This window comes from Leucoraja erinacea, chromosome 31 (genome assembly GCF_028641065.1).
Source record: "Leucoraja erinacea ecotype New England chromosome 31, Leri_hhj_1, whole genome shotgun sequence".
Taxonomy (NCBI): domain Eukaryota; kingdom Metazoa; phylum Chordata; class Chondrichthyes; order Rajiformes; family Rajidae; genus Leucoraja; species Leucoraja erinaceus.
The window spans coordinates 21269074-21283138 of NC_073407.1; the positions used below are offsets into that span (position 1 = coordinate 21269074).

The 14065-nt window shown below is 46.2% G+C and overlaps 2 protein-coding genes across 2 annotated transcripts in view; one reads left to right on the plus strand and one right to left on the minus strand.

The window, feature by feature from the left end:
• Window positions 1–422: 422 nt before the first annotated feature.
• rexo4 (REX4 homolog, 3'-5' exonuclease) lies at window positions 423–10431 on the minus strand. The gene is made up of 9 exons (XM_055660287.1): window positions 10304–10431; window positions 8352–8581; window positions 7005–7303; window positions 6311–6475; window positions 5586–5779; window positions 4078–4166; window positions 3179–3253; window positions 2426–2500; window positions 423–1410 (listed from the first exon to the last, which is right to left on the minus strand). The coding sequence occupies exons 2-9, from the start codon at window positions 8535–8537 to the stop codon at window positions 1261–1263; spliced, it is 1233 nt and encodes a 410-aa protein (XP_055516262.1). The 5' UTR covers window positions 8538–8581; window positions 10304–10431; the 3' UTR covers window positions 423–1260.
• Window positions 10432–10486: 55 nt separating this feature from the next.
• Window positions 10487–14065, plus strand: part of adamts13 (ADAM metallopeptidase with thrombospondin type 1 motif, 13) — a 55458-nt gene continuing 51879 nt past the window's right edge. Inside the window, exons 1-2 of the mRNA XM_055660285.1 lie at window positions 10487–12989; window positions 13457–13523. Of these exons, the coding sequence (XP_055516260.1) occupies window positions 12912–12989; window positions 13457–13523 (145 nt within the window). The 5' untranslated portion in view covers window positions 10487–12911. The remainder of the gene's footprint in view (window positions 12990–13456; window positions 13524–14065) is intronic.

Sequence of the window (14065 nt, forward strand, 5' to 3'; positions counted from 1 at the left end):
CAGACATGTTTTTGGGTTGATGCCTTCCTTAAGATGCGCTCTGACCTGAAATGCCATGTGTCCATATCCTTCCACACATACCTCCTGACCCGCTGAGTTCCCCCAGCAGTTTTTTTTTTTTTTGCTGAAGATTCCAGCATCTGCATTCTTTTATCTCCTTTTAAGAACAAAATTGGAAAGGTGCCAGAAATCTTGAACTCTTCCGAAATGTTGTAAATTGATGGACTTAAGTTAACAAGATACTCGTGTGTCTGTGAGAAATACCAGACAGATAATTCACTGATCACTGATCTAATCTTATTGGAAGCCAGAACAGGATAGAGGATCTAATTAGATAATCCTTCCTCACATGTTCTTTTGATAGATATTCTAGAGCAAAGGTTCCCAACCTGGGGGTACATTTTCCCTACCCAGGGGGTACATTTGTTGATTGTGGATTTGTACATATTTGTTCTCATTGACTGACTGTGTTTGGTTCTGGTATACCGGTATCTGTTCATCATTAGTTGTTCATAAATACGTGAAATAACATTGCTATTGTGCTATTAAAGTTGCCAGTAGTAAAAGGGACAAAATAGATGGGGGATCCCTGTTCTAGAGGGGAGCTCTGCTCTGAGAATGTATGAAACTAAACCAGGGTGCACAGATTTTCTAGGCACAAGGAACTGAAGATGCTGGTTTACAAAGAAAAGGTACAAAGTACTGGAGTAACTCAGCAGGTCAGGCAGCATCTCTCGGCAATATGGATGGGCATTGTTTTGGTTTGTGATCCCCTCTTCAGTCTGAAGGGTCCCGACCTGAAACGTTACCTATCATGTTCTCGAGAGATGCTGCCTGACCAGCTGTTACCCTACCCAGCACCCTGGGCCTTATTTCATGCAGCTTCTGTGTTCTCCCAGTCACCAACTTGCGCCACTCGATGTAAAAGCTTGACACATTTAAATTTCTTAAAAATTCCTAGGATTAGATGCAGAATATCTGCAAAATGTACAGATTTCAGTATCGGTCCAAACCATCGAGTTGCCACATGAACAACTTTGGGGAGATTGCAGCAGCTGCTTACTCTTTCTGTTTGCATCCACTTAGTGTATCGTGCTCTTTACTGCAATATCCATTGATCTCACAAATACCGCTGTTGCCACACAAGGACCTTCCCCACACAACCACATGTGTTCCTCTGTCAAATTTAAATTGCAGTGCAAGGGTGGCATGGATTGACCTCTGAGAAGCATTAGGGGGACACTGGTCCCTCCCTCACTGTCACTTTCTTGTGCTCCCCTCCTCTTTCACATGAGCTTCAGTTTTCTCTTTAATGGCTTCTTTCTTCTCTTTGTGCTTTGCCTTTAACTCGGCTTCCCACTCTTTTCGTGCCAACGTGTACAGTCTCATTGTTGCCTGCGCGTCCTGCACCTATAGGTAAGAGACATCGAGAGCAGGTTATGCACAGTTCACATCAGTCAGTGCTGAAACACAGGGCTTCTGCCAGTCCAAGTGCCCTGTCACACTCTCAGCTGAATACACTTTACACTGGTGAGGACCCCAGAATAGAGAGTGCTTGGATTAGTCATTTTAATTGTTCTTATCGGGGAATGACATCAAGGCCAGGGAAGACTTCTGCCTAACGACAACTGATACAATCAGTATTTAAAGGTGAAATAAGCTGCATCTGTGAGCGTTTCCAGGCTTGGACACCAAGGTGTGATCAGTTAACATAGAAACATAGAAATTAGGTGCAGGAGTAGGCCATTCGGCCCTTCGAGCCTGCACCGCCATTCAATATGATCATGGCTGATCATCCAACTCAGTATCCCGTACCTGCCTTCTCTCCATACCCCCTGATCCCCTTAGCCACAAGGGCCACATCTAACTCCCTCTTAAATATAGCCAATGAACTGGCCTCAACTACCTCTGTGGCAGAGTTCCAGAGATTCACCACTCTCTGTGTGAAAAAAGTTCTTCTCATCTCGGTTTTAAAAGATTTCCCCCTTATCCTTAAGCTGTGACCCCTTGTCCTGGACTTCCCTAACATCGGGAACAATCTTCCTGCATCTAGCCTGTCCAACCCCTTAAGAATTTTGTAAGTTTCTATAAGATCCCCTCTCAATCTCCTAAATTCTAGAGAGTATAAACCAAGTCTATCCAGTCTTTCTTCATCAGACAGTCCTGACATCACAGGAATCAGTCTGGTGAACCGTCTCTGCACTCCCTCTAGGCAATAATGTCCTTCCTCAGATTTGGGTTAGTTCACTTGGCTAGATGTTCCCCACACCAGGCCATTCTCACACAGGGTGTTCATGCAGCCCATGCCCTGGTATCCACACTCCAGTGGATGGAGAGAGATTAACTGAAAAACTGGAGTGTTCCAGCACATCACTGATATTAATTTGCACAGGCTATCGCATGTGGCTTCAGTGAATATACTCACCGAAGAATGTTCAGACTCTTGCACTTTAATCTTTAGGATCTCTCGACATAGATGTTTGAGAGAAGGTCGACCACACTGCAAAGAAGAAAATAAATCCAGGGATGAAAAAGTTCCTGCGAATCTTAAAATAGTGCCATGCGCATCATTCCAAACGCCTCGTTCAGCTGTGCCCTGCACTGAATCTCCCTGCTTCAGTCTAGCTCACTGCAATAAACAGTGATTTCAGTGATGCAAGCGTGGACAAGGAGTTCCTGTATCTGACAGGATCAAAGGGAGACACAAAATGCTGGAGTAACTCTGCGGGACAAGCAGCATCTCTGGAGAGAAGGAATGGGTGACGTTTCGGGTCGGGACCCTTCTTCAGGCTCGACCCAAAACGTCACCCACTCCAGAGATGCTGCTTGTCCCGCTGAGTTACTCCAGCATTTTGTGTCTACCTTCGATTTAAACCAGCATCTGCAGTTCGTTGCTACACATTCTGACAGGATCAATCCTGGCACAGTGCTCTCAGAAACATCACCAGAGGCTACAAATTCTCAGAGCAGCTTTTAGTAACACAAACAGACGCAATGCATAATACTGCCCATTTCAGAAATGCACACCACTCACCCATTCCACAATGATTAAAAACGACATTATTCACAACCATCTTAGTACAAGACCTTAGATTAAGAATGTATTTGTCCCATACTCATTAGCTGGAAATGACCCTTTACTGCTTGGCAATGGCACGCTGTATTTAAATTTACTTACCTTGGTAACTGCCTTGAATGGTTTGTATTTCTGCGTGTCACGAATTCTCTTTTTCGGATGATCCAAAAGCAGGATCTGTAGGAAATGATATCGTGGATACCAGAGAATTAAATACTTTTATTAAAACATGTTTACTTATGTCAAGTAGTAAATTCCGTGCCCAAGAAAACAAAGAGTCTTGACGTTCTAGCCCTGACTCGTGTCATTTGTTCAATCCTCTAGTTTGGATCTGGAGTCGTGGGTAGTTTGTATGGGTGGGTGCTGATTCAGCAAAATGAACCCTGAACTTGTGGAAATCAGGAATGCAAGTGATTCCAGGTGGACGTTTAAACGTCCCCAATCATTTACAATGGCTCAAATCGCCTGAAAACTCAACCCAATTATGCCAAAACCTTTGTAAATGCTAAATATCGTTATGTCTTTAGTAAGCTGGATTTAAGTTTGAGAATTTGATCTACGCCTTCTCCTACTCTACTTCCTTTCCCCCATTTATTTCCAGCCCTCATCTATTCTGATTTTCTGAGACGTCTTCCTTTTAGTTTGACCATGGTTATCATTGCACAGGGCTTTCAACTGTGCCTGCTCCATTTCCCCCACACATTTCCTTTACCCTCCCAACCATTACAAGGATAGACGTCCCCTTTCCCTCACCACCCCCTTAGCCTCCACAACTTCTGCCAGCTTCAGCACCACATCGTCCTCTCCCTTCTCCTGCCACTACTCCAAGGGGACCATTCACTCCATAATCACTGGTTCATTCTTCCATCTTAGAATTAAGTGGCATCCGTTTCTATTCAGTTCAGCCTTCTCTTCTACAACGTTCACATGGATCCAAGCCCACACGCTGAGCATCTTGGTGTTCGGGAACGGGTCAGACTGAGTGACGGTGGAGAACTAACCTTGAGGTCGTTGTGTATCGCGTGGCCGACTAACGTCCTGCCTTTCAAGATGTCTGCCACCTCCTTCTGCACCACTTTGAAGGCTTCACCTGAAAATAGCCAAGCCAGTCATATAGTGGAATCAATTTACGTGCAAAACCTGCGTGCAATTTAAATTCTTTACTGTAGAGCAGTGGTTCCCAACGTGGGGCGTACGCCCCACAGGGGGGCAATTTGATTTTTAAGGGGGGCAATTTCCACCTAATGTTTTTTCTTTTTTTTAACAATTTTTTAGTAATTTCTTGCTCAGAACTTTAACTGTCTTTTGTTTATTTCATTTTTCTTTTTCATGGATGCCATGTTCTTTTGAAGCTCGTTTAAAACAAGGTATTGGCGTTTTAGGCTTCTTCAGCTGAAACGGAGTTCACTTTTTAAATGATAAGAATTATATATCACCACATGGGGGGGGGGGGGGGGGGGGGCATCAGGATTTTAGAGGTGATTAGGTGGGGCATGGCCAAAAAAAGGTTGGGAACCACTGCTGTAGAGCAACGGTCCCACTCTGGGCCACTGAGATACACAACTGTTTACATTCCTCCAATACAAAAAGCCATTAGCTGTTTTTTTCCACTCTACCCAATTTCCTATTCACTCTGATGCCTTTGGAATATCCATTTAGGTAACGCACAGTATACTTCCTTCATCAATACACTCCCATTATTCCCTCACCCAGCACCAGTCTTGCCTTGAACAACTCTACAATGACTGGTTAATAACCAACATCCTTCCACACATTATGTCGTCCCCTTCTCTGGACTCAACAACTAGCTATTTAGTTTGTGGTCATTTGGCTCATATTTTTCTGAACCGAGTACATATTTTTTTAGTTCACATTTCAACTTTAGTTCAAATGTTTGCACTGACCACCTCTAATTCATTGAAGACTATTTATGTACCCAAGAAGTTATAAAAGATTGCCTTAAGTATTGTTCCAGTATTCCAGGAGAGAGAGATCAGCATTAATGGCCCTTTCCACTTCGGCCATAGGGAAACGCATGCCTCTATTCCCCCCCCCCCCCAAACAAGCCTGTCATGACCTTGTTTACCTATCAGCTCTCCTCTCAGTCTCCTACACTATATGAAAAACATTCCTAGCCGATCCAATCTCTTCTACATCTGAGACGATCCATCCCAGGCAGCATCCTATGAATCTCCTCCATATCTTGGGATCGGGATTAGGACACTGTTGGTTTAGGGTAGATACAAATGTCGACATTCAAATGTCTACCATTCAATCGTGGCTTTCCCTCTAAACCCCATTCTCCTCATAACCCCTGACACCCGTACTAATCAAAAATCTGTCAATCCCTGCCTAATAAATATCCATAGACTTGACCTCCAGAACCGTTGATGTCAGTGAATTCCACAGATTCACCACCCTCTGACTTTGCACCCTACGCACTAGCTTTATGCACAAGTTCTATGCACTACTTAATCTTTTCACCAACAAAATCAAGAGAGCCACTTACCGTCCTTAATGTTCTCTGGCCGGATGCCACTCACCCAGGTCCTGTAATCGGTCACTTTCTCCGTTGGTTTCACATATTTGTCATAAACACATTTGCCAAACTGGTTGACAATGGAGACCCTTGCCAGGATACTGTCGACTTTGTCTGGCCCCACACCGACCATCTCGCAGTCCATCGCCACAGCTTTGGTCAGTCTGAGAAAGCAACCAGCACAGCGATGCAGACTGTCACCAAGGATTTATGTGAGATTTGTATTTAGATATTAGTTTGGAGAGACAGCGCCCTTCGATCTACAGAGTCCGCGCCGACTAGTGATCCCCGCACACTAGGGACAATTTACAATCTGTACCCAAGCCAATTAACCTACAAACCTGTACGTCCCTGGAGCATGGGAGGAAACCGGAGCACCCGGGGAAAACCCACGCAGTCACGGGGAAAACGTACAAACTCCATACAGACAGCACCCGTAGTCAGGATCGAACTCGGGTCTCTGGCGCTGTAAGGCAGCAACTCTACCGCTGCGCCGCCCAAGAAAATCTTGCAAAGGATAAGACGATATTTCACTGAAAACTAAACACTGGGCCATCATGGTGGAGTCACCCAGGGGTTCCAGGCCCTCCTCAGTTCTGACACAAGAGGTACACAGTGGAGCATCTCCATGTTGCCCCATTAATTCATATCACTGTGGCTTAAGATAGCGGTTCTGCCCATAGCTCGGTACCCACCCTTCAAAAGCTCCATCCTTAACCAGCGCCTTTTCTAAGCCTTGTTCTGTCGGGTTTGGATTTCCCGACGCTGCACCTTCCTGCCGCCGAGCAACGTTTGCCGCTTCTGGCCCCATCGCGGCTTCGATATCATCGGGGTCCACGTCATCAAACCAGATGTCAGGCCTGTCGGGAACGAGAATAAAGACACGGAAATAAGATCAGTGTTGGGTTCCCTCAACAGATGCTGCCTGACCCACTGAGTTCCTCCAGCAGATCGGTTACTCAAGGTTGCCGCATCTGCAGTCGTTCATGTGTCCTGTACTGGCCTCTGCCGAGGGACGACTCTACTTTCAGCCCCAATGTTGGGGCAGCAGAGAAAATACAGAAGGGAAAATTTGTACAAAGGCCGATTAACCTAAAAGCAGGAAGAAACCGGAGCACCCGGAGGAAACCCACACGGTCACAAGAGAATGTGCAAACACCACACAGGCAGGGTCAGGTCGTGGTCAGGATCGAACCTGGGTCTCTGGCGCTGTGAGGCTGCAGCTCTACCTGCTGCGCCACCTATTTTAATCGACGAGAACAACGTCACCATCTTTTTCATCCCATCACTTTAAATGACCGTCTCATCACTCTTTAACCTGTTCTATTCAAAGGGAACCAGGCGCGGCAAGTCAGGAAGATAGAGGTTGATCACTTTGTAAATACTCACGCAGGTGGTTTCTCAACTTCTGGTTCCACCTTTCTTCGTTTTCTCTGTTGAGGGCCATAACCTTCCTCTGCCAGGCCATGGCCGTTCCTAACCCGCTTATTTTCCCTACGTTGTGCGTTCTTATCTAGCTTCAGTCCGTTTTCACTCGCTGATGTACTTGTTGAAGAGTGTGGCTGGGTCTTCTTTTCTGCCCCTTTCTCAGGTTTGACTTGTTGACAATGTTTCTTTTCCTCCTTGGTCCTCGTCTGGTTTTTGCCGTCTGGAACTTTGTGCTCGTTTTCTGTCTTCTGGTTCAGCAGCTGAAAAATTACAAGCAGTTACATGAATTGGTTGCCAGAGTTCGGGCTATCAGGGGTTATGGGGAGAAGGCAGGAGAATGGGGTTGAGAGGGACAGATAGATCAGCCATAATGGAATGGCAGAGTAGACTCGATGGGCCGAATGGCCCAATACTGCTCCGATGTCTCATAAACTACCAACAGAGACATGCCACACTCAAATCCATTGTGTGACGGCAAAGTCTATTCATAGAACATAGAAAAGTAAAGCACGGGGACAGGCTCTGTACCCCTAAATGTCTGTGCTGGGCATGATCCCAAGGGCTTGTACACTCTGGAGTGTAGAAGGATGAGAGGAGATCTCATTGGAACATATAAGATTGTTAAAGGTTTGGACACGCTAGAGGCAGGAAACATATTCCCGATGTTGGGAGAGTCCAGTACCAGGGACCACAGTTTGAGAATAAGGAGTAAGCCATTTAGAACGGAGACGAGGAAACACTTTTTCTCACAGAGAATGGTGAGTCTGTGGAATTCTCTGAGGCAGGTTCTCTGGATGCTTTCAAGAGAGAGCTAGATAGGGCTCTTAAAAATAGCGGAGTCAGGAGATATGGGGAGAAGGCAGGAACGGGCTACTGATTGGGGATGATCAGCCATGGTCACATTGAATGGCGATGCTGGCTCGAAGGGCCGAATGGCCTACTCCTGCACCTATTGTCTATTAAACTAATCCCGTATGCCTGTACGTGGTCCATATCCCTGCATATCCAAGTGACTCTCTAAAAGCCTCTTCAATACCACTATCGTATCTGCCTCCATCCACCACCCCCTTTCCAAACAAAAAGGCAGAACTTTTCTTGATAATGAAAGGCACATTTTTTCAACAATCCATGCAAAAGTCCATACAACCTCCCTCCAGCCATTGTAGTACGCTCCCAAGATTGGCTCAGGGCCACAGTTTTTGCCAAAGGTTTTATTTGGATGAAAGTTAATGTTTGGCTTGATGTTTCTTAATTCAGTATCTGACACTTGCAGTGTTCTGCATCTTTGTATATTTATTTAACCCTTACCTGCTGCAGTGCCTTCCAGTTGGTGGAATATTCAGCACCATCTCCAGGAGGCAATATTGGTTCCGTCTTTTTGGTCGCACCTTTCTCCTTAGCCCAGAACTTCTTCCTCTTCTTGTTCTTCTTTTGGTGACCCTGGGCAGATCCAGTAGTGACCACGCTGTCCGCCTGCAGATCAGTCTTTGCCATAGTGTACAGGCCAGGCACTTGTCCTCAAAGCCAGGGTGTTGTCTCTACACACAGGACATTGCACAATATTCTTAGTTTAGTTTAGAGATACAATGCGGAAACACCGACTCCGCACTGACCAGTGATCCCCGCACACTAATACTATCCTATACGCCAGGGACAATTTACAATTTCACTGAAGCCAATTAGCCTACAAACCTGTACGTCTTTAGAGCGTGGGAGGAAACCGGAGCACCCGGAGAAAACCCACGCAGGTCACAGGGAGAACATACAAACTCCATACAGACAGCATCCATAGTCAGGGTTGAACCCGGGTCTCTGGCGCTGCAAGACAGCAACTCTACCGCTACGCCACCGTGCCATCCTAATATTCATTTTTGAAACACACTTACCCATGTGGGCACTCTATCTAAATAGTCCAAAGGTTGCCTCGCTCCTCTTCTCCCTTCATATTGTTCTTTCTTATGTATTTTTTTCATTCCCTTCCATTTAAAAAGCTGCATCCGATTCATTTTCCTCCTGTCTTTCAGGCAGAGCATGCCAGATCAGAGCCACACAAAACAATTCTTAGCTGCTCTGTCATTTTTTACTAACTATATGAAATCCATGCCTTTCGATTATCTAAAAAGACACAAAGTGCTGGAGTAACTCGGTGGGTCAGGCAGCATCTCTGCAGAACATGGATAGGCGATATTTCTGGATGGGACCCTTCTTCGGACTCTTAAGCCACCCCTTGTTTAATCTAAGGTAGACACAAAATGCTGAAGTAACTCAGTGGGACAGGCAGCATCTCTGGATAGAAGAAATGGGTGACATTTCAGGCCGAGATCCTTCTTCTGACTGAGAGTCAGGGGAGAGGGAGACACAGTGATAAGGAAGGGTAAAGTGTGTGAAAACTAGACACCAAAAGAGATGGACGATCAAGCTATCTGTGTTCTCCTGAGATATTGCCTGACCGGCTGATGTACTCCAGCACTTTGTGTCCTATTTTGTAAATGAGCATCTGCAGTTCCTTGTGTCTCCTTCAGATTATCAATCTTTGTGTGTGTTTTTATACACTACCGAGGCACTTGGTTTGGATTTGGTTTGATTATATTGATCTGATCTGTCTGGATAGCATGAAAAACCAAAGCTTTTCACTGTATCTCAGTACACGTTACAATAATCAATTTAAACCTTGCTGCGGTTTACAAAAAAGGCACAAAGTGCTGGAGTAACGCAACGTGTCAGGCAGCATCGGAGAACATGGATGGTTGATGTGTAGGAAGGAACAGCAGATGATGGTTTAAACCAAAGAGACTCAAAACGCTGAGACCATTCTTGCCCTGGGACATCTGGACAAACCAGAGGGCAGTGGGCTAACAGTTGTCCAGCATTCAGTCCATGCATCCCCTGGAATAACACAGACACACACACTCCCGTGGAGGGCTACAGCTGTCACGGACAAGCCTCCACATGGACGCCTGCACTTCTACACGGAGCTGCCGGGCGTGAGGAGAGGCAACGGACACCACACGCCGCCCTTCACCCCATTAGCCATTCGCTGCCTCAGTCCCTTGCCCCAACACCCCCGGCTCCCACATCCCCGCTCGCTGCCCCCACCCCACAACTTCAGGCCTCCTGCTCCCAGCCCCTTGCTCCCTTCCCAGCCCCCTGTCCCGTCCCTGCTCCCTGCCCCCTGCATTTTCCTCAAGGCCCCAGCCCTGACACCGAGGGACGAGAGTTCGCCCGGGGACGAGGCTGCCCCGCCGGGGAGGGGGAATTACCGGGTGTGGAGGCGCCACGTGTGGGGTCGCTCTGACCAAAGATACCAGAGGAGTTTATCTTCGCCTCTGACCGCGGGTGTCCACGCTGCCCTGCTGCCGGAAGCGGTGCCGTCTCCAACACCGTCCCTCCAGAAACCCGCCCTGTCTCTCCCCGCATGTCATATTGAGTGTTTAAGGAGGAACTGCAGATGCTGGAGAATCGAAGGTTACACAAAAAAGCTGGAGAAACTCAGCGGGTGCAGCAGCATCTATGGAGCGAAGGAATATGAGTCATATTGAGTTTGAGAGACTCTGACAAACTCCTGGATGGGCCTTCAAGAGAATTCTTTCCACGAAAATGAAGACTTTTACATCAACCAGCTTCAGCCTCCAAATGACTTAGTTCAAAAGTCACAATACCAGTTTATCCAATTTAGTGTGAATGTGCCCCACAGAGTGGCTTGGCATATATTTAAATACAGGTCAATGGTATTTGGACATTTACAGGATTTACAATATATATTAATGGTTTAGACGAGGGAGACAAAGTTTGTGGATGACACAAAGCTGGGTGGCAGTGTGAACTGTGAGGAGGATGCTATTATATGAGGCTGCAGGGTGACTTGGATAGGTTGGGTGAGTGGGCAGATGCATGGCAGATGTAGGATAATGTGGATAAATGTGAGGTTATCCACTTTGGTGGCAAGAACAGGAAGGCAGATTATTATCAGATTAGGAAAAGGGGAGGTACAACGAGACCTGGGTGTGCTTGTACATCAGCTTGTAAGCATGCAGGTACAGCAGAAAGGCCTTCATTGCGAGAGGATTTGAGTTCAGAAGCAAGGAGGTCCTGCTGCAGTTGTACAGGGCCCTGGTGAGACTGCACCTGGAGTATTGTATGCAGTTTTGGTCTCCTAATTTGAGGAAGGACATTCTTGCTATTGAGAGAATGCAGCATAGGTTCACCAGGTTAATTCCTGGGATGGAGGGACTGACATATGATGCAATAATGGGTTGACTGGGCTTGTATTTACTGGAATTTAGAAGGATGAGAGGGGATTTAAACATATAAAATTCATAAAGGATTGGACAGGCTAGATGCAGGAAAAATGTTTCCGATGTTGGGGGAGCCCAGAACCAGGGGTCACAGTTGAAGAATAAGGGGTAGGCCATTTAGGACTGAGATGAGGAAAAACTCCTTCACCCAGAGAGTTGTTAATCTGTGGAATTCTCTGCCACAGAAGGCAGTGGAGGCCAATTCACTGGATGTTTTCAAGAGAGAGTTAGATTTAGCTCTTAGAACTAAAGGAATCAAGGGGTGTGGGGAAAAAGCAGGATTGGGGTACTGATTTTAGATGTTCAGCCATAATCATATTGAATGCTGGCTCGAAGGGCCGAATGGCTTACGCCTTGTGACCTATTTTTCGATGTTTCTATGAATCTCGTGCATGGCGTAGGAGGAGACTGCAACATATATGACATTTTATCCCATCTAGGGCCACCAGAGGGTGAAAATCTTCTTGGGAGGATAGTATATATCTCATTTTTCGCTTGGGCATCTTACAGCCCAGTGGTATGAATGTTGATTTCTCTAACTTTAAGCAACCCGGGCAGTCCCTCTCTCTCTATCCCTCCCCCACCCAAGTCGCACCAGCTTCTCGTTTTCACCTTAAAAAACAGCTGACAATGGCCTGTTTCCTTTATCAACGTTTCTGATTTCCAAATTTTTAATTCATTGTTCTTTATCTCTCCACATCAGCGTCTATATCTCTCATTTCCCTTTTCCCTAATGAGCCTGAAGAAGGGTCTCGACCCGAGACGTCACCCATTCCTTCTCCCCAGAGATGCTGCCTGCCCCGCTGAGTTACTCCAGCTTTTTGTGTCTCTCTTTTAAACCAGCATCTGCAGTTCCTTCCTACACTATCCCATTATCCAATGGTCTGAAGAAGGGTCCCGGTCCGGAACGTCACCCATCCTTTTTCTCCAGAGATGCTGCCTGACCCGCTGAATTACTCCAGCACTTTGTGTCTGTCTTCCTTTGTATTCCAAACAGGGCCTCACCCATGTTTTATACAGCTGCCACATGACTATTATATTCAATGAAGGCAAGGATATTAAACGCCTTCTTAACCACACTATCCACATGCGTTGCTACTTTCAGGAAGCTATGGACTTGCACACCAAGATCCCTCTACATCAATTTCTCGTTGGCCTGTGCCCTTTCTGTGATGTGAAGGCCAGGAACTGAGCAGTGTGCTCCAAGTGTGATCTGATCACTATCATAATGCAGCATAGGTGGAGGACATTTGGCCCATTGTGGCGCTGCCAGCCCCATCCTATGAGTTCCACTCCCTCCGTCCTTTCACCGTTCTCCCTTTTTGTTTCCATCATATTTGCATCAATGCATGGTGGTGATGTAAGTCCTGGCCTGCCCACTGTGAGTGGTCACTGTTTGCAGAGAGAGAGAGAGTGTTGTGCAAGGGCCGGACTGGCCAGGAAGCAGTTGCACAGACCTTTAGCCGAGTCGAGGCTCTCCGAATGAAAGCCCAATCAACAAGCACAGCTCTCTGTCCCCTCGATATGTTGCTATCGTTCCTTGGAGCCTTTCCGACTGCCTGATAGCGATACAATGATCAGTCTTTCACTGCCCTTGTCGTCTCTGAACCTCCTTCTTCATCTCTCGTGTATCGGATTGTTCTTTAATCAGGTAAGCCCAACTCCCCATTGGCAGGGTGCAATTTCCACAATGATTCTTTAAAACAATAGTTGGTTACTCCATCAACGGCGAATAAAGGAGTAGATTGGATGGATCAGCTTTTCTTTGAACATAAATATTTTTAATAATTTAGTTTAGTTGAGGGAGGGGAAAGTTATAGCAAATTAAAATTCACACAAAGGGGGAACGGTGTGGGAGGCGTTTAAGAAGGAACTGCAGATGCTGGAACATCGAAGGTGGACAAAAATGCTGGAGAAACTCAGCGGGTGAGGCAGAATCTATGGAGCGAAGGAAATAGGCGACGTTTCGACCCGAAACGTCGCCTATTTCCTTCACTCCATAGATGCTGCCTCACCCGCTGAGTTTCTCCAGCATTTTTCTCTCCCTGCGGTGTAGGGGGTCGTTTATTTTATATTTAAAAGTCAGTAACTTGTCTATTTGTTCACACACTTCTTTAGGCATTTCTGGGATCTGTCAAAGGCACCAGTGATTCGCCTAATTTTGGTGATCCCTCATCAATTGGAGGTATGAATATCCTTGCTACACTCTTCCCCTGCATGTTTACAGAACTTAAAACAGTTAATATTACACTGAAGCTGCATTGCCTCATTATAGTAAATAAGGACCTCAGCTCGTTTGTTAAAGGGACAGGATCACATAGAAACGTAGAAAATAGGTGCAGGAGTAGGCCAGTCGGCCCTTCGAGCCTGCACCGCCATTCAATATGATCATGGCTGATCATCCAACTCAGTATCCTGTACCTGCCTTCTCTCCATACCCCCTGATCCCTTTAGCCACAAGGGCCACATCTAACTCCCTCTTAAATATAGCCAATGAACTGTGGCCTCAACTACCTTCTGTGGCAGAGAATTCCAGAGATTCACCACTCTCTGTGTGAAAAATGTTTTTCTCATCTCGGTCCTAAAAGATTTCCCCCTTATCCTTAAACTGTGTCCCCTTGTTCTGGACTTCCCCAACATTGGGAGTAATCTTCCTGCATCTAGCCTGTCCAACCCCTTAAGAATTTTGTAAGTTTCTATAAGATCCCTCCCTCACCAGGACATAAT

Coding starts and splice junctions, on each gene's coding strand:
- rexo4 (XM_055660287.1), bottom strand. CDS start 8,537: ATGGCAAAGACTGATCTGCAGGCGGACAGCGTGGTCACTACTGGATCT. Junction 7,304..8,351: donor ACTGGAAGGCACTGCAGCAG/GTAAGGGTTAAA, acceptor GTAATTTTTCAG/CTGCTGAACCAGAAGACAGA. Junction 3,254..4,077: donor CGATACACAACGACCTCAAG/GTTAGTTCTCCA, acceptor CATTTCCTACAG/ATCCTGCTTTTGGATCATCC.